A 21,257-nucleotide genomic window follows, 5' to 3' on the forward strand; every position below is an offset into this window, starting at 1 on the left:
CTCCTTCATCAGGTGGTTGTGGAGTATAAGATCGTAGGACACAGAATTTATGACAAAAATTTACAGTATGATGTAACTGAAATTATATGTACGCTTCCCTTTTCCAAGATGAAAAGGGAAGTGTACATGAGGTCCAGGCAGCTAAGAACAGAACGGGCCCTGGAGGAATGTTGGATGAGTAGGACCCGTTTTAAATGAGGAATCAAGTGGGCTAAAAGGGATCATGAAATAGTTTTAGTGAGCAGAATTAAGGAGAAACCCAAAGCCTTTAGTCTTTGTATAAGTAGTAAGTGGATAATGAGAGAAATGATTGGTCCACTAAAGGATAATGAAGGAAGGCTGTGTGTCAAACCTGAGCGAACAGGTGAGATTGAATGATTACTTTGCATCAATATTCAGTGAGGAGAGGGACATAATGAATGTTGAGATTAGAGATAGAAGTTTGATTAGTCTGGATTACATTGACATAAGTAGGGAAGATGTGATGGGTAGGCTAGAGGTTTTTATTAATCTGGCTGTCACTTCTATTTTCCCCTGAAACTGTCTACCCCACAACCACCACCTCCCACCCCCAAACAGTACCTAAAATGGTATACTGGTTTGCAAGAGGGATAGCCTCAGGTGAGTATTGTATTACCTTCCTACTTCCCCTGACAATCACCCATCTATCTGACTGAACCTGCAATGTGACCATTTCGCTAAAATCCACTAACCATCATACTCTGTGCCTCAAAGTTTGGGCGAAGATTTGTAGCTCGGGTGCTCGCTGTTGTGGTTCTGTTCGCCGAGCTGGGAACTTGTGTTGCAAACGTTTTGTCCTGTCTCGGTGACATCCTCAGTGCTTGGGAGCCTCCTGTGAAGCGCTTCTGTGATGTTTCCTCCGGCATTTATAGTGGTTTGTCTCTGTCGCTTCTGGTTGTCAGTTCCAGCTGCCCGCTGCAGTGGCCGGTATATTGGGTCCAGGTCGATGTGTTTGTTGATAGAGTGCCATGCCTCTAGGAATTTCCTGGCTGTTCTGTTTGGCTTGCCCTACAATCGAATTCATGGTGCTTGTCATCTGCGTGTGTGGCTACTAAGGATAGCTGGTTGTGTCGTTTCGTGGCTAGTTGGTGTTCATGGATGCGCATTGGGTTGCGGAATGTCCTCGTTCCATTGTCTAGTTCCAAAGGACTAGCCCCACTACCATACAGCAGGAGCATTTCCAAACTGACAGCTAGACTACTGCGACCACTAGGACTCATAACAGCACACAAACCAATAGTCACTCTCAGACAACAACTCACCAGGACGAAGGACCCGATACGCAGCATGAGCAAAACCAATGTAGTGTACAAAATCCCATGCAAGGACTGCACAAAACACTACATAGGACAAACAGGAAGACAGCTAACGATCCGCATCCATGAACACCAACTAGCCACGAAACGACACGACCAGCTATCCTTATTGGCCACACACGCAGATGACAAGCAACATGAATTCGACTGGGACAACACTACTATTATAGGGCAAGCCAAACAGAGAACAACCAGGGAATTCCTAGAATCTGTGGATGAGTGCCATGCCTCCAAACACATCGACCTGGACCCAATATACTGACCACTGCAGTGGACAGCTGGAACTGACAACCAGAAGCGGCAGAGACAAAGCACTATAAATGCCGGAGGAAAGATCACAGAAGCGCTTCACAGGAGGCTCTCAAGCACTGAGGATGTCACTTAGAGAGGGGACAAAACGTTTGCAACACAAATTCCCAGCTCGGCGAACAGAACCACAACAACACTCTGTGCCTCCTGTATGCTCCTGAGATGCCAACTGCCTTTCCAGCTGATCCAAATGTTCAGATGAGATGGTCCAAACACACCTCCTGCAGACTTAGTCTCCAGGCACAGTCGACTGTTTCCTAATCTCCCACATCTGACAGGTGGAGCATGCCATAATTCCCTGTTAAAAGGCTGGTCTAAAGAGACCTACACTTTTCTCAAATCCAGTGTGTCTAGACAGATTGCTGCTGACACACAGAATTTAAAGCTTATATATTATAATGTGTAAAAGAGATTCTGAAAAAACAGCTTTTAAGAAAACTACCCTTCCCTTACACACAGTTTTTAACTATACAAAAGAAAACAATTAATATTTAAAATTATTTAGCTCACTTCATTCTTCCTCCAAAATACATTATTTCATACCTTTTAATCTCAGCCTTATCCACAGTTAATATCCTCATTTGCTCCTATTCATCATTGTTCGCTAATTTCCAAGTTCCACAACATCTGTAACCTCTGAAAGTATGTCACATATATCCAGGTCATTAATCAACTCTTTAAAATATGTGAACTGAATAATACTCTTGCTGTTCAGTTTTAGGTCCAAACCTCAGGAATGACATATTAGTTTTAAATGGGGTACAGTACAGATTCACCAGGTAAACTCAGAGCTTAAAGGGTTAAAGTGGCAGCTGACTTAACGTAATCAAAATGGTGGGGGAATTCCAGAACCAGAAGGCATGATATGTAAACTTAAAGGAAGTAGAAGTTTGTAGACTCTTCATTCAAAGGGTATTGGTGTTAGACAATCCAGCCAGATGAGACAGGCTGGAGTAAATGTTTTTCTTCCTCTGAAAATTAGTTTTGCAGGATTATTGGGCTCGTGCCTATCAGGTTAATGAGAGGGGTACTAGTGAATGAGACCAAAGCTGATGCTAATTTATTTACTCATTTATACTTAGCTTGGAATAAACAATGCGAAATATATTGTGCACAGGTGTTTCAATTTTTATTCTAAAATTTATGATAAATTCCAGAAGAATAAAATTCTGTTACAAACCTTTAAGAAAATACAACAGGTGTAAATACTGGAAATTCATTTTTAAACAGCTGCAATTTCATTTATAATGTCAACAATTTAGAATCATCTGATATTTTGTTCACAATTATGATCTCCAGTTTAATTACAGAATAACCACTACTTTACAACACTAACTTTGAATAGTTCAACACTAAATATCCACATGCTCTCAACTATGGTAATTTAACAGTCAATAAATATATTTTTACATTAAAACTTAATTTCAGGCAACAAAATTCCTTTATATGAATAGATGAGATTAAGACTTTTGTGTTGTGACATTCAGAATATTATTAAGCATTTAAAAAGAAAACAATATTCTGGAGTACTAACTGCATGGTTGCATCTAATATCAATAAAATGCTTTACAAAAGGGCATCATTCTTTAAACTGCTTAAGGTGTTTTATTTTATTTCTCATGCTCGGCAGAATTGCAGTTTAATAACTGACGTGTTTTCGGGCTTGAAAATAACTGGATCGCAACAAAATTACAAACATATTTTACAAAAGCAAATTAGGAAAGGAAGACATTGGTCAATAAACAACAAATATGCTGTTTAGGACTTAAAATATAAATCCATGTTCAATTATAGATGCTACATATTATCAATTGACCCAGGCAAAAATTCTGCTTATTTGAAATTAATTTTGTCAGTTACCTTTATATCATCAGTTCCCATAACATTGGAAGGCAAGTGTTAACTGCTTTTTTCTTTAGTTGAATATATGATATTTCCAACATGATGCAATTTCCCCAGACACTTTTGAACATAATTGTTTCATGTCTGCACTGCACTCCATGTACTAGATGTTTGTGGTCAGGTGACAGTCACATGAACATTAGAATTCACATGCTCAAGGGCCTCCTCTGAGGCCATTTTTGTCCTTTCCATAGAATTAATTCCATAGCTATGCTTTGGCTCTTGCTGTGAAGGCTGAGTTACAGGTAGATTTGTTGATTCCACAGTAGAATGATGGCTTGTTTCAACCTTTACAAGGACTTCATAGTAGAGTAGATAAAACACAGGTGTAACAATTCCAACTACCAACATTATCATCACTGCATTCCACCAGCGCATGCCCCAGTCAGCTCCATAATGTGGATCTTTCCGCGGTAATATTTTTCGATCTGCCGCTTGACAAAATGGTTGTGTAGTTAAAGAAGAAACAACCTCATTTAAATGCTCCTTAGTGGTGTCATTTGACTTCACTATTCTTTCTATGTCTTTATCAACTTCCCGGAGAAAGTTATCAGCGTTTTCACTTGAAGAGGAATCTTCACCCGTATTGGGGTCCTGAAATTGTGCATTAGACTCCAAGGCAGGACGTGAAACTAGTCTTGATTTGGCTGGACTGTATGTGTCACCCAACAAAGTGAACTTTTTCACAGGAATCTTCACAGATCTGAGAGCAAAAAAGTCTTGATCTTTGATCAGATTATTAACCCTCTTGATATCTGCAACCTGAAAATTAAATTTGATGTTTAGCAAGAAAAACTGTACTCATGTTATTCTTTCTGAAAGCTTTATATAGCCATATTTCTCTTTACCATCAATAAATGCATGACATTAGACTGTAATTCTAATACCAAACTTGGTAGCCACCTCAAAGTGTATTTCAATCTCATCAGTTCTGTGCCTGCATTTTGACCTCCCAATATCTTCCTGGACCTGTAATCTCAGATTTTTCTACTTTACATTCCTAACAGATTAATAAAAATCTCTTTCATTGATATCACAATTAAAACAATCAGAAGGTTATATCTTTTTTAACCATACCACCAATTCCTGGTTGATGAGTCAGCATGACTTGTTGAAATTGTTTTTTTTTGACTTGAGGACTAAGGATTTCTGGGAGACAGTTGGGTATATTGTTGAATGAGGGTGAGGCTTACAAGGAGTAATAGGGCAGCTATTAATTTTAGAAAACAGAACAAGAAGAAATGGGTTTACGGTGAGATACTTTCAGTGAAAGGGGCACTCTAAAATAAGCAGATTAGTGGTACTGTGCACAGTGTATTCCAGTCACAAACATGAATCACAACTTTAAAAAGGCCAATTATTTTGGTGAGAGAGTAGAACAGGCTAAGTCTAATTGAGTCTAAAACATATGGCAGAGTAAATTTTGGAAATAAATTTAAGAACAAATTAAAATATTCAAAAAAACCCCCCAGAAATCACACGATACCAAGTTACAATCCAACAGGTTATCTGGAACAGCTTTCGAAGCACTGCTCCTATTGGACTATAACCTGGTTTTGTGTGACTTCTGACCTTTTCCTCAGTCCAATCATATCATATATTCAACTGAGTCATTTAGAAGGTTAAAGATAGTATTGGATTAAAAGAGGCTTCTAAAGTGGCAAAAACTAGTAGGAAGTCTGAGGATTAAGAATGTTTTAGAAATCAGCAAAGAGCTTGAAAACAAAAAAAAACTCAATTTCTCTCTGAAGAAGCCTACTAAGCAAAGGTGTTACATCAACTGCTGACAAATACTCAAACATAAAGGAATCAAAACGGACAGATCACCTGGACTCTATGCAGGTACCAGAAACCACACTACCACTAACCCTGGAGAAGTGCTATCCCACCAGCAGGACAGACCCAGCAGAGGTGGCAGAATAGTAAGTATAAAGTCAGAAGGAAGTTACTCTGGGAGCCCTTAACATTAATCCATTACAGGTTGAAGTTTCATGGCATTAGGTCAAACATAAGTCAGTAAATCTCTGCTGATTTTTTTGTACTGTCCTACCTCAGTTGATGAATCAATACTTTTCTACGATGAAGGTAGCACTGATGGTGGCAAGGGCACAGAATGCACTGTGAGTTGTGAATGTCAATGTTCATAACCAAGACCACTTTGACAGCACCACTAATGACTGACCTGGTACAGACCTAATGGTCATTGCTGCTAGAATCAGTCTGTGACAGGTAATGAGGGAACCAAAAAGAAGAAAAAAGATACTTAAGGACTAGGTCTTCACTGCCTGCCTCGAATGCATTTGTTTGGTAAGAGTGTCATCACACAGCTCTTTTGAAGACCATTGTAGTTCAAGAAGGCAGCTAAACTGCATCAACAACATTTCAAGAACAACTAGGAATAAGCACTAAATGCTGTGCCAGCCACCCATGCCAACATTCTGAGAATGAATTAAAAAAAAACTTCTGTTCAAGAAAGGAGGGAAAGAAGACAGGCAACAACAGGCGAGTAGTCTGACATCAGGAATATGCTGGAATCTGTTATTTAGGAAGTTTGAGTAAGACTAGAACAAGTTAACATACTTTTTTATGCAAGAGAGATATTGTTTGAAAAATTAATTTGAATATTTAGAGGATACAATATTTATCCCAAATTTAATAGTTTTGGTTCAGTGCAATATTGAAGGAAGGATATACTTGCATGTAGTCAGCACTATGAATGTTCACCAGATTAGACCTTGAAATATGAGAGGCTGAATAAACTGGGACCGTTACGCCTTAAAACGGCAGTGCTTGGACCCAACGTAGTGCACCAGTTGGAGGACGCTCAGGTGTGCGGTGGGATCCCATCCGCGCTCAACCCAGCCCGGACGGAATTTCACATTGGCCCCAAGGTCCCGTACTTCCCGCGGGAGCCTGTGCCCCACAACCTGAGCCGCCTCCGGAATTTTAATTTTGCTCCTTTTCAGGACGTAAAACAGCGGGCCCTGTATCGACTGCTGCTTCACACCGTCCACCTCTTCTCCCTCATCCACCGTCTGGACACACCTTGGCATGCCCATTTGCCACTGGGCAGTGGGGACCCCCAGTGGAGGGCTCTCTACGCGGGAGTCCTCCGCCGTTCTCTCGGGGATCAGGGTAGAGGGTGCTGCACGCAGCGGTCCCCTGCAACTGCAGATTGCGGTGGTTCACGGACTCCCAGCCCAACTGCTGTGTTCTGTGGTGCTGTGGAGTCCATGGACCATGTGTATATTGGGTGTGGGCATTTGCACTCCCTTTTTGATTTTCTTAAAAACCTCCTCCGCTGCTTTTGGGTGCACTTCAGTCCCATGCTCCTGATCTTCGGGCACCTGGTACGGAGGAGGGAGGACAGGTCTGAAGACCTCCTCGTGGGTCTGCTCCTGCGCCTGGCCAAACTGGCCATAAACAGGTCCAGGCAGCGGGCCATGGAGGGGGCCGTTAGGGCCGACTGCCTGCCCCTCTTCCGCGGTTACGTTAGAGCCCGGGTGTCCTTGGAGAGGGAGCACGCGGTGTCCACCAACACCCTGGAGTTGTTCAGGGAGAGGTGGGTGCCGCAGGGAGTGGAGTGCATTATCTCCCTCTCCAACTCTATTTTGATTTAATCCCTCCCTCCCCTTCACTGTTTGGTCACACAGCATTGCCCTTTAATGTGAAGGGAACTGCTTGTCACTGGCTACTCGGGTGTTTACTTTCTTCCTGGTGTTGGAAACTGAATAAAGATTCGTGCACCTTGTGTCTGTCACTGTGTCTCACATCTGCACACACACAACATGGGTGCTGTGGAACAAAAAAAAGCACTACCATGGAGGTAATGAAAAAAATAAACATGAATGTTACGCTAGAGTTCGGGTGTCTCTGGAAAAGGAGCATGCGGTGTCCACCAACACCCTGGAGTTGATCAGGGAGAGGTGGGTGCCGCAGGGAGTGAAGTGCATTATTTCTCCCTCCAACTCTATTTTGATTTGATCCCTGCCCTCCCCTTCACTGTTTAATAACGCAGCATTGCCCTTTGATGTGAAGGGCACTGCTTGTCACTGGCCACTCAGGTGTTTCCTTTCTTCCTGGTGGTGGAAATGTGAATAAAGATTCATGCATCTTGTGTCTTTCACTGTGTCTCACACCGGCACACACACACAACATGGGTGCTGGGGAAAAAATAAGCACTACCGCAGTTAGATGGTAGTGTGGGGGTAAAAAAAACAGTAGTAGTGTCAAGGTTCTGTTCACTCAGAGAGCTGGCTCTGAGGGACCTAGATCAGATTCAAGCACTCTCCACATGTAAGGATAACTTTGTGATGGAATAAAAAATAAACATGAATGTTACGTTAGGGCCTGGGTGTGTCTGGAAAAGGAGCACGGACTGTCCACCAACACCCTTGAGCTGATCAGGGAGAGGTGGTGCCGCAGGGAGTGGAATGCATTATTTTTCTGTCCAACTCTGTTTTGATTTAATCCCTCCCTCCCCTTCACTGTTTGATCACACAGCATTGCCCTTTGATGTGAAGGGCACTGCTTGTCACTGGCCACTCGGGTATTTCCTTTCTTCCTGGTGGTGGAAATTGAATAAAGATTCATGCACCTTGTGTCTTTCACTGTATCTCACACCTGCACACACACAACACGGGTGGTGGGGAAAAAAATAAGCACTACTGCAAATAGGCGGTAGTATGGAGGTAATAAAAAAAGTGTCGGAGTGTCAGAGATTCTGTTCATTCTGAGAGCTGGTTCTGAAAAGAAATAAACATGAATGTCCCCTGAAAACCGGCTGAATGTCAGGGTTTGGGTCTTGGCTTTGCCATTCCTCTCCCTTGTAAAAATGCTGTTTCTCTGTATACAGCTGTAAATGTTAATTGTTTTGAAACCTGTGGATTGTTTAATTAAATATTATAAACAGGAAAAAAAACACGATTGTGAGAGGTTTTGTTCACTCTGAGAAGAAGCTCTAAGGAAGCTGGATCAGTGTCAAGGACTTTCCATGTGTCAATAAAGGATGACTTAGTGACAGGATACCAGCCTCTGTGGAGTTATTTCAAATACTACCACCATTATTAGAGGACTAGTATTGCAGAAACAAGATGAACTTAGAGGCAGATAAGTCCCCTGGCCGAGATGGCTTACATTTTAGAATCCTAAAAGGAGTAGCTTCAGAGATAGCGTATGTATTGGTTGTAATTTTCCCAAAGTCCTGGATTCTAGAGCAGTACCAGATCACTGGAAACCTGATAATGTGACACCCCTGTTCAAAGAGAGAGAGAAGCAAAAAGTGGTTAACTATAGTAATTAGCCAAATATCTATTGTTGGAAAAATGTACTGGAATTGATTATGAAAGAAGTAATACCAGAACATTTGGAAAACCATAATCTAATCAAATAGAATCAGCACTGCCTCACTAAAGTTTTCTAAGAATTTTCATGCAGGGTGTATAGAGGGGAACCAGTAGATTTGGTTTATTTGCACTTCCAGAAGGTGTTTGACAATATACCTCACAAAAAGTTAAGTCATAAGAGCCCCATGGTGTTGGAAGTAATATGTTAGCAAGGATAAAGGATTGGATAGTGGGCAAGAAACAGCAAGTAGGGATAAGGGGCTCTTTTTCAGGCTGGCAAACCCATGACTGGTCTGCTTAGTGCTAGAACCAAAACTGTTTACAATATATATTAATGACTTGCAAGAAGACAGCAGAAGATACAAAATCAGGTCAAAACGTAGGTTTGATAGGGATACAAACAGTTTAAAAAGAAATATTGACAGGTTAAATAAGTGGGCAAAAAGTTGGCAAATGGAGTATAATATGGGAAAATGTGAAGTTGTTTATTTAAAAGAACAACACATTATTTAAACGGAGAAAAACTGCAGAATGCTGCAAAACAAAGGAACTTGGACTACTTGTGCACAAAACACAAAGCTCGCACACAGGTGCAGCACGTAAACAGGCAATGGAATGTTGGCACGTATTTCAAAGGGTTTGAAGTCATTGAACAGGGAAGTCTTACTGCAACTACAGAAGGCGATGGTGAGGCCACAGCTGGAGCCGTGAGAGCAGTTTTGGTCCCCTTTTTTAAAGAAAATATATTTCATTAAAGGCTGTTCAGACAAGATTCACAAGGATGTTCCTCGATATGGAGGAACTGTCTTTTAAGCAAAGATGAACAGGTTGCGAGTCTATTCACTGGAGTTTAGAAGAATGGGAAGAGATCACATTGAGACATATAGGAATCTGGAGAGAATGTTTCCCCTCATGGGACAGTCTAGGACCAGAGGGCATAATCTCAGAATAAAGGGGCACAAATTTAAGGATGAAATGATGAGGATTTTTTTTCCCTCAGAGAGCTTAAGAGTCTTTGGAATTCCTTGCCAAAGATAGCTGAGAAAATAAATTCCTTGTGTATATTAAGAGATTAGGAGAGAATAGAACAGTATAGGATAGATAGTAGAACAAAGGGCTGGAAAGTGAATGTGAGAAGTGCCAGAGCAGCCTACTGAATAGCAAAACAAGCTTGGTGAGCTAAATGTCTGACTCCTGTTCCTATTTCTTATGATCTTCTAGTCTCTAGAATAGCCTGCTAAGTCACTTCACTCAAGGTCAATTAGGGATGGGTGACAAATGCTGGCCTGGGTGGCAACATCCATCAAAAGAACTGTTAACAAAAAAAAAATCGCAAATACTCACGTTGGCTACTGAAGCTGAAGCAATTTTGATACCCAAGAGTGACGGAGACAAATATTTATAGAGAAGAAACACAATGTGTGAGAGAAATACCACTACATTAGAGTTAAAAATCACACAACACTAGGTTATATCCAACAGGTTTAATTGGAAGCACTAGTTTTCGGAGCGACGCTCCTTCATCAGGACAACCACCTGATAAAGGAGCGGTGCTACAAAAGCTAGTGTGCTTCCAATTAAACCTTTTGGACTATAACCTGGTGTTGTGTGATTTTTAACTTTGTACACCCCAGTCCAACACTGGCATCTCCAAATCATCACTACATTAGAAGTATTCTGGTCTCCATCCTATCGGAAAGATGTTGTGTAACTTGAAAGGGTTCAGAAAGGATTTACAAGGATGTTGCCGGGTTTGAATGATTTGAGCTATAGGGAGAGGCTGAACAGGCTGGGGCTGTTTTCCCTGCAGTACCGGATGCTGAGGGGTGACCTTATAGATATTTACAAAATTATGAGGGGCATGGATAGGATAAATAGACAAAGTCTTTTCCCTGAGGTCGGGGAGTCCAGAACTAGAGGGCATAGGTTTAGGGTGAGAGGGGCAACTTTTTTCACGCAGAGGGTAGTAAGTGTATGGAATGAGCTGCCAAAGGAAGTACAACTGCAACATATAAAAGGCATTTGGATGGGTATATGAATAGGAAGGTTTGGAGGCATATGGGCCAGGTGCTGGCAGGTGTGACTAGATTAGGTTGGGATATCTGATCGGCATGGACAGGTTGGACTGAAGGGTCTGTTTCCGTGCTGTACATCTCTATGACTCTGTTAAAACGATCAGGACAATTCACAAGAATACCAATGTAAAAGGAAAACAACATTAATATTTTTTAAGAGGATGCTGATTAGTTGGCAAGTTGACTCTGATTAGTAAAGGCAAATGCCATGGTGAATGCATCAGTTAGATGACGACTTGCAGTTAATTACTAATTTTTGCTAAATTTTAAACCAGGCAGATGGATTCTGATTGGTCAATGGATGGTCATGAGGGATGAACAAAGAACAGCTATTACCTATTTTGTTGAGTTAAAACAGAAACAATTTTTTTATATACAAAGAACACAGTTCTGTGTACTAGTTTGTTCAACTTTGAGTACACTCACATTGCAAGCCCAACTGACTATGTAATTCTTTGCATATTGTATTCTGGATTATTTAATAAATACAATCCAATCACAGAATCACATCTGATGTTAGATTCTGAGTTTGGGCTTTGCAAAAGTGGACTGCTCTGTGTTGCAAAATGAAATGGCGAAGGGATATGCTTTTTGATATGATCCTATTTTAGCATCAAGCTTGCACAATGAATAAATTACTCAAGCCTTATTTGTGACATTGCTGATAAAGTCAGTCTTGCAGAATATTGAATTGTTGGATGGCAAATGCAAATACTGACCAGTGAAAGTACACTTGCAATACAGAGTAGTGGAGAAACCATCAATTTCTCAACTGGGGCATCAAGAAAAAGGAGCTCATTTGACTGTTTTATTTCAGAAATGAATTTGAGTGCAAGGTGGGCCTATTAAAACTTGTATGGAAATTCCTACATGCAGCTATCAATTCAGATATAGCAAACATATCTACATAATTGGAAACATACCAAAGTAGTGGGCCAGCTATCCTTCCTCAAATGATGACTGTCCTGATTAGATAATGAGGTTATTATTTTAAAAATTACTTCAGTGTAAATTCAAGGCAATCAGGTGAAGTCAACATCGGTTAAACACATTTCCTTTTCAGAAAACAATCAATTTAAGCTTTTTTAAGGTTGTGTGTGATGGATAAAGAGAAGCTGGTGTTTGTACTTTATTTAGATTTCCAGAAGGCATTTGAGAAAGTGCCTCATCCAAGGTAACTGTAGACAATAAAACTCAGTGTAGGGAACAATATATTAACATGGATACAGGATTGGCTAACTAACAGAAAATAGAAAGTACGCATAAAAAGTCTTCTTCAGGTTGCCAAGATGTAACAAGTGGTGACCCACAGGGATCAGTGCTGAGAGCACAATTATTTACAAGTTTTATAAATGATTTGGATGAAGGGACGGAAGGATTGGTTGCCAAATTTGGTGATGATATAAAGACAGGTAGAAAAGCATGAAGAGGACACAAGGAGACTATGAAAATATATAGTCAAGTTAAGTGAATGGGCAAAAATCTAGCTAGCCGAGAATATTGTGGAAAAAGGTAGAATTGTCCAGTTTTGCAGAAAGAAGAAAAAACCGATGAGAAACTGCAGAACCATGAGATGTAGATGGGTGTTCTTGTGCATGAACCACATAAGCTTTGAATGCAAGTACTTAGGAAGTGTAATAAAATGTTATAACGTATCATGATGGGAATTGAACACAAAAGTAGGTTACACTCAGTTCTCCAGGACACAAGGGAGTCCATACTTGGAGTACAGTGCACAGTATTAGTCACCTGACTAACATCATTATGTAGTCCCAATTGTGATTTTTCTTCTTATGCTTTCCCATTATTTCTATCCAAATAGTCATCGAATGCCATTTTGAATGCCTCAATTGAACTTGCCTCCACCACATTTCCAAGCCATGTATTCTAAATCCTAATTATTCTGCAGTGTAAGAAAGCGTTTCCTTGTATTACCTCTGCTTCTTTTGCACATCAGTTTAAAACTATGCCCTCTCGTTGTTCCTTTTACGAATGAGAACAGTTGTTCACTATCTACTCAATCCATTCAACTCATGATTTTGAAAATAGATATCAAATCTCCTCAGAGCCGCCTTCTCTCTTGTAAGAAAAGTTACAACTCTATCCTATAACTGAAGTTTTTCATTCCGGAACTATTCCTCGAACTGTTTCCAAGCTCTTTCCAATGGATTTACAGCTATCCTGTTTAGTGGCATCCACAAGTATACACCCTACAACAAGGGAGGTCTAATACGAGCTGAGGTTTTATACACATTCAACATACCTACTTCCTCTTGTACTCTTATTAATAAAGCTGAGGAAACCTCCTGCCACCTTCAATGATCTCTGTACATATTCACTCAGGTCCCTCCACTTGTGCACCTCTTTTATAAATGGATCTCTTATTTTATATTACTTTTCAATGTTCTTCCTACCAAAGTATATCACTTTACACTTCTCGGAATTGAACTTCATTAGTCACCTATCTGCCCACTTCAGCAATTCCTTTTGGAGTTCCACAATGCCCTCTTCTCAGTTTACAATTCTTCCCAAGTTTTGAGTCATCTGTAAAAGTTGAAACTGTCTCCTGCACACTAATATCCAGATCATTAACATATATCAGGAAAAGTTAGTCTTCTAATACTGAAACCCTGGAAAAGTCCACTACAAAATTTTTCCAGTTCAAAAAATATCCACTTAACATTACACTCCATTTTCTATCACACAGCCAATTTTACATCCATTTGCCCATAACCCTCCTATAGCATGATCTATAACGTTATCATAAATCTGCTGTGTGGCACGATACCAAATGTCTAATAGGATTCTGAAAGAGTTTTAACAGGATAGATATGGAGAGGATGCTTTCGCTTATAGGGCAAGCTAAAACTCGGGGTCACTGTTTAAAAATAAGGAGAAGTCCATTTAAAACAACGAATTAGCAAAATATTTTCTCTCTCAAGTAATGAATCATTTGAAATCTCATCCTGAAAAGGTGATGGAGGCACAGTCCTTTAATAATTTTAAGACTGAGGTAGATAAATTTCAGTTAAGCAAGAGGATGAAAGTTTTATCAGAGTAGGCAGGAATGGCAAGGGGAGATTACAATCAGATCAGCCTTTGTTGATTTAATGGCAGAACAAGCTGGAAGGGCTGACTGGCTTATTCCTGGATAAAAACCAGAAGAGTCGTGTGACTCTTTGTCAGATTGCTCCACCGATGCTGCCAGACCTGCTGAACTTTTCCAGCAATTTCTGATTTTGTTTGAGGCTTACTCCTGTTCCTTGTGTGGATATTTGTACCATTTCTCAGTATACATTATGCAAATTAAGGAACAGGCCTAATGCCATCACTTTTACTACTGAAAAGTACCCAGTCTATGTCAGATTTCCCAAGAAGTGTAAGACATCTCAAGCATTTCACTAACAGGTGAAGTTGGTAACTTCATGCTACTACTACGTACTAGACACGAGTTGTGTTTGCTACCAAAAAGATGCAAATGTCAAGCAAAAATGGCATTCTACCTATCAAATAGGGTCATATAGCAGGAAAACAAATCCTCCAGTCCAACTTCTCTGTGCCAACCAGGTATCCCAATTTGACCTGATTCCATTTGCCAGCATTGGGCCCATATCCCTTTAAACACTTCCTATTCCTATACATATCCAAATACCTTTTAAATTGTATTGGCTTCCAGAATTACCTCTTGTAACCTGTTCCACCCTCTGCATGAAAATGTTAACCCTTAGGTCCTTATTAAACCTTTCCTCTCTTACCTTAAACCTATGCCCTCTAGTTTTGGGCACACTCCTACCCTCGGGAAAAGACCTTGGCTATTCATTTTTTCCATGCCCACAATGATTTTAAAACCTCTGATGCTTCAGGGTAAAAAGTCGCAGACTATTCAGCCTCACCCTATTACTCAAACTCTCCAGTTCCAGCAACATCTCTGAAAATCTTTTCTGCACCCTCTAAAGTTTAACAATATCCTTCCTATAGAGTGACCAGAATGGTACACAGTGTTCTAAAAGTAGCCTCACCAATGCTCCTTTTAGCAACAACATGACATTCCAACTCCGATACTCAATGTTCGTACCTATGAAGGCAAGTGTGCCAAATGCCTTCTTGACCACACTGTCTACCTCAGACTCCACTTGCAAGGAACTACGCAATGCACCACTAGCTTTCTGTTTATCAATATTCCCTATGGCCCTCACTTTTACCTGCTCTGGTTTGCCTTACCAAAATGCAACATCTCACATTTATCCAAATTATCCATCCTCCAGCTTATGAGCTCATCTGAATAATCCCCGTACATGCATTTCACTATCAGAGTGCTACTAACAATTCAGACCAAGTGCCTGGAAGATTGACACTTTGGAGGTTTGCAATAAGCAAACTCTCACCAACCAGCCTACAATTGTCAAGCTTAAAATATTATTCAGCATTCCATGTAATTCTGCAAATGGGCAACATTTGCTAAATAATCCAGAATGCACAAAGAATTACAATAACAATCAATTTAGGATTGTCAGTCAGTCAGACTCACAATGTGACTTACCTGCAGATAATGGAAGCTTCATATATTAATACACCGTGTCCTGTAATTTTCGTCAATGAAAAGAACTCAGGTACACAGTGTGCTTGTTTCATCTCAACAAAATGAGTGACAACCATTCTTATGTTCATTTCTCAGGGCAATACCCAGACCAAAGTCAAACTGCTTAAAATTTAGACAAAGCTTGACAGTTAACTGTAAGTCATCACTTAATAGGTGTACTTTCCATGGCAACAACTCTCCCTATCTGAGTCCGCTTAACAATCAGTTAGCACTTTCCTCTCACACAGTAAAAATGTTGTTTTTCCTTAACATTGGTATCTTATGAAGTATTCTGATCACTGCAAGATGAAAAGTTTAGACAAAATGTATTTTTTCTCAGCAATTCTCAAGCTCTATAATAGCAAACAAAATTAAATCATGTGGATGTGAAACTAACACTCACAATCAATGGGGCTTGCCGTGCTGAAGTGTATTATGATTCTGTAAAGTTAACAGGAGTGCCAAGCTATGAATTGAAAAACTCTCATTTTTATTTATCCCGACTGAACATTTTGAATGAGTGATGAATCAAAAATGTAAAATTTATTTAGTCTTCTTCATATTATCCTATTTAAGACTGTTTTAAACAGACAGCCAAAAAGTAGTTTATGCAATGGATTCATACAAATCTTTCCCATATTTTGAGGCATCCATTTGGTCTTGGAAATTCAGAAAAATGTCTGTTTTCTACTTCCTAAAGTAGTAGTCTCAACAACATAATGAAATGTATGATAGTTTATAAAGTATAAAAACATTACACGGCAATACTCAAAATTGGAACCCATTTCTGTACTTCCATCATAATCTGCAAATCTAATTTAATTTGGCAGTTGAAATCATCAAGAAGTGCTCTGCAGTTAAGTTAGCCACATTGCACAACTGCTAGAATGAATTTTCCACAATAGACTTTTTGCTGTATTTGACACTGTTATTCTTGCATTCCCTTCAGTTTTGGCACTGCTACATCAATCCATTACTTTATAGTAGTTTAACACCAGAGTGTTCTGTACCTTTACTCCCACATCTATATCTTCAAACATATTTTCTATCTAAAGTTTTTCTTATCATTCCTTACACCTCTCCTTGTAATAATCTTTTACGTTACTACTGAAATCATCACTTACAGTACAACAGTATTGCAAGGCAAGTGCATTCAAAGTGTCGCCCTCTTGAATTTCCCAGATCAGATACACAATATCATCCAACCGATCTTTAGATGTTGTTCTTCGTATTTTCTCCTTTCCTCTTGGTCTCAGCTCAAAACATTCTGTATCCTCTTCAGAAAGTTCATTTTCTGAAGGTGTGCCACTGGCAAATACGTAAACATTGCTTCCCAGTGCTGGCTGAATAGTAGCCGGCAAGAAACGAGTTTGACTTCTCCCTGCCATGGTCAACTGGAAAGAAATTTAATCTAATTAGTCTAAAACTGCACCAAGAAAAGCAAGCAAATAATTTAAACAAGTGAAGTCACATGAGGAAGGCCAGTAAATCCTTTCCCTTCTCTGATTCAGGGGTGCTGATGTCTATGTGAAATCCAACTGCTATGCTGACTAAGAACAACACAAACAAATGATAAAATCTAAAAATAAAGAACTGCAGATGCTAGAACTCTGAGACAACAACAGGGAGTGCTGAAGAAACTCAGGTCCAGCTACATCAGTAAAAAAGAAAAAGTGATTAAATCTAATTGGACCTGTTTTCAATGACTAAACCTACAGATAGGGTGAATAGCCAAGGTCTTCTCCCAAGGTAGGAGAGCCCAAAACCTGAAAGCATAGGTTTAAGGCAAATGGAGAAAATTTGAAAGGGACCTAAGCAGTAACTTTTTCACACAGAGGGTGGTGCATGTGTGGAATGAGCTGCCAGAGGAAGTAATGGAGATTGGCACACTAACAATATTTGAAAGGCATCTGGATGGGTACATGAATAGGAAGGTTTTAAGAGGGATATGGGCCAAATGCTGGCAAATGGGATTAGATTAATTTAGGATTTCTGATTGGTATGGATGATGTGGACCTAAGGGTCTGTATCCATACTGTACAATTCTATGACTCTATAACACGTTTTAAAAATACAGGTTACCACTTAGGCAACCAACAGTTGGAATCGTCAATACATTTTTATAGTATTTTGAGTTCAAACAAATGGTTAGGATCCAGAATAGTTAATAGTATGGAACTAACAACCCAAGATATACACAATCATTAAGAAATGGGGAGGAGCCACAGTCAAACTCTTGGAGCTTGCCATCTCAGTGACAAATGAAATTATTTTTCACTTTATCTTAAAATAATCTTGACATCCTCTGCCAGCACTCAATCTTCTCATTTCAAGAGAAAAAGTTCCATCTTCTCAATTTTGTTTTTAATTGTATCCCCTTAGATTTCTAAACTCTTAGTGAATTTGCATTCTACATTTTAAATTGTTTACTGACATTTCCCTAAGTCCTATGTGAAAATATCCTTGAACCACAGTTACAACTAGGTTCATCTACCAGTAAAATATTAATTTATTTTTCTAATCCATACCTCTAGCTATAAAACCAGAGAAGCTAATTTGACTTTGTTATGGTTGTATTAGCATGATGCTTTTAATGTCTAGATTATGTCCAAAGCACTGTACATTACCTATTAGTTCACTGAGCTGCACCATATCGGAATTAAGCATATAATCTACGTCTCACTTCTCATTAGTTTCTGGTTGCAAATCTTGTTCATTTTTCTTACTGACAGCTTTTGATGGCTATCACTCTAATATAGCACTATACTGAAACATTAAGATCTTCATAGAATCATACAATCTCTACAGTGTGGAAACAGGCCCTTTGGCCTAGCAAGTCCAAACTCACCAACCCTCTGGTAAGTAACCCACCCCAACCCATTCCCCTACCCCATTATTCTATATTTAGCCCTGACTAATGCACCTAACCTCTACATCCATGAACATCATGGGCAATTTAGCATGGCCAATTCACCTAACCTGCACATCTTTGGATTGTGGAAGGAAACCAGAGTACCCGGAGGAAACCCACGCAGACACACTGAGAATGTGCAGACATTGCATAGATAGTCGCTCAGGGTTGGAATTGAACCTGGGTCCATAGCACTGAGAGGCAGCAGTGCTAACCAGTCAGCCACCATGCCGCTTCCTTGGGGAGAGTCCAGTCTCTGACCTTACCCCCAACATCCAAAGCCCCAACCCACCGGGCAAAAGACTACAAGACACAGAAACAGAAGTTATCCAATAGATCCATTTCTCCGTCCTTCAATGAAATAATGGCAGATCTGATAAACCTCAATTACACTTTCTTGCCTTTCACCTTATTCCTTGATTCATCTACTGATTAAAAAATTGCCTAATGCTGCCTTGAACATACTTAATGCCACTGCTGCTACAGCCCTCTGCAGTGAAGAATTCCATATACTCATCACATTCAGAAGGAATTCCTCCTCATCTCTGTTCTAACTGGGTGTCTCCTTACTCTGAGGTTATGTCTTCTGGTCCTAGAATTCATAAGCTAATCCCTCCATATCTGGAATGAATTTTATTTGGACTCTCCAAAACCAATAACTAGTGCCTTGTACAGTTTTAGTGAGACTTCACTGTTTTTATACTCCATTGTTTTTGACATAAAGATCAACATTCCATTTGTTTTTCTCATTGCCTGCTGAATTTATATGCTGTTTTTTAAAATTAATTAACAAGGACTCCCAAATTCCTTTGTGCTGTAGCAATCTGTAGTCTTTCTTCACTGAGATAATATTCAACTCCTCTCTTCCTCCTGCCAAAGTATATAACATCAGTTTCCCACATTATATTCCATCTGCTAAGTTTCTGCCTATTCTCTGAATCTGTCTATATTGCTCTGTTGACTCTGCGTCCTGCTCATCTCTTGCCTTCCCACCTATCTTTGTATGACAGCCAAGTTTCTAGATGGCACATTCACTTCTCTTATCCAAGTCATTAATGTATTGTTAATAATTGGGGGCCCAATACTCATCCTCGTTTAAAAAAAATCAAAAGAACTATGGTGCTGTAAATCAGAAACAAAAGTAGAAATTGCTGGAAAAGCTCAGCAGGTCTGACAGCACCTGTGAAGATAAATTAGAGTTAATGTTTCAGTTTGAGTTCTGAGAAAGGGTCACCTGATCATAAATGATAATTCCAATTTCTCTCCACAAATGCTGCCAGAACTGCTGCACACCACTAGTTAGAGGTTGCCATCCTAAATATGTACCCTTTATCCCAATAATCTACTAAGAGTTAGTCAATCTGTAACTATGTTAATACATTCCCTCAAACACCATTTATATTATTAAGTAGCTTTATAAACTGTACTTTATCAAACACTTGGAAATCCAAATCTTTGGCACCCACTGGTTCCTCTTTATCTATTGTATTTGTTACCACCTCAAAAAAAATTGTCAGGTGTCATTTCCCCTTCATGATGCCATGATGAATCTGCTTGATCATATTATGTGTTCCTAAATGCTCTGCTATTACATCCTTTATAATATAAACTAAAATTATCCCAATAGCAGGTGTTAAGCTAACTGCCTACAATTATCCTTATTCTGTTTCCCTGTTATTTTCAATAAGTATGTCCCATTGATAGATTTATTGGGCCTTTTCCAGATTTTCAAGATGCTTAAAGAGTCATACAGCACAGAAACAGGTCCATTGTCTCAACATATCTATGCTAACCAATAGACACCATCCTATTTACCCGCACTTGGTCCAAATCCTACTGTGCCCTGGCATTTTAAGTGCTCTTCCATCCAGATAGTTCTCAAACTTTGTCAGAATAGCTGCCTCTTCAGCAAAATTTGTCACCTCACCTTATACCCACTGGTCTTAGTCACGCCCGCCATGGGGAAAAGATGCCCCTCGTAATTTTGCAAAACTCTGTAAGATTCCCCCATCGCACCCTGCCCCCTCAAACCGTACTCCAAATAGAATAAACCGAATCAAGTCAGTTTCTTCTCATAACTGTAAAATGAGAACAGCACATCCACTATCTGTGTGTCTACTGCCCTAGATTTCCGAGGATCACATCCAGAACTCTCATGAGCCTGTGGCCATAGCTGTCCCCTCTTGGGAGGCTCTGTCCTTCCCCCGTCCCGGGGGGTGTTGGCGATGCGGAGGTCGGGGCTCTCTGCCTCTCCCCACCTCCCGGGAGGGTAGGGGGAAGCTTCTGCCTCGTGAAATAGTGGCCTGACGCTGGGGACTCACCTGTTCTCTCCGCCAGCTTCATGTCTTCACCGAGCCGAGCCGAGCCACGTCGCCGGGTGATGGCGGAGGGCGCCCGGCATCGCCGAGAGTATCTCCCTACACAGGCCGGGGCCTGGTCCGGTACTCGGACAGTCCGTGTCCCTCAGAGCCTGCTCTCTGCCTCCTCAGTGTCGGTCCCTCCTGCCGTCCTTTATCACTATTTCCCTCACAGTCTCCCTCTCCCTCTCTCTGGACTACGATCTTCAAACTGCCAGATCAGCCAAACTGTGAGATCTCGCGATGGTAACAGCGAGAAGTCAGTGTCTTGGATTGGGATTGGGTAGGTTGGGTTATTGGGATTATTACAATATGGGGATGTTGGGTTATTGGGGTTATTACAATATTGGGATTGGGGATGTTGGGTGGTTGGGGTTATTACAATGTTGGGATGGGATGTTGGGTTATTGGAGTCATTGCAATATTAAGATTGGGGATGTTT

General features: G+C 40.3%; 1 protein-coding gene across 1 annotated transcript; it reads right to left on the reverse strand.

Moving 5' to 3' along the window:
- Positions 1-2,751: 2,751 nt before the first annotated feature.
- On the reverse strand, positions 2,752-21,044 carry lysmd3 (LysM, putative peptidoglycan-binding, domain containing 3). The gene is made up of 3 exons (XM_060844170.1): positions 20,780-21,044; positions 16,672-16,941; positions 2,752-4,310 (listed from the first exon to the last, which is right to left on the reverse strand). Exons 2-3 carry the CDS (start codon positions 16,933-16,935, stop codon positions 3,666-3,668), a joined length of 909 nt encoding a protein of 302 aa, XP_060700153.1. The 5' UTR covers positions 16,936-16,941; positions 20,780-21,044; the 3' UTR covers positions 2,752-3,665.
- Positions 21,045-21,257: the final 213 nt, after the last annotated feature.

The sequence above is a fragment of the Hemiscyllium ocellatum genome, chromosome 2 (genome assembly GCF_020745735.1).
Source record: "Hemiscyllium ocellatum isolate sHemOce1 chromosome 2, sHemOce1.pat.X.cur, whole genome shotgun sequence".
Lineage (NCBI taxonomy): Eukaryota > Metazoa > Chordata > Chondrichthyes > Orectolobiformes > Hemiscylliidae > Hemiscyllium > Hemiscyllium ocellatum.

Coding starts and splice junctions, on each gene's coding strand:
- lysmd3 (XM_060844170.1), bottom strand. CDS start 16,935: ATGGCAGGGAGAAGTCAAACTCGTTTCTTGCCGGCTACTATTCAGCCA. Junction 4,311..16,671: donor CCTTGCAATACTGTTGTACT/GTAAGTGATGAT, acceptor TTTAATTTTCAG/GTTGCAGATATCAAGAGGGT.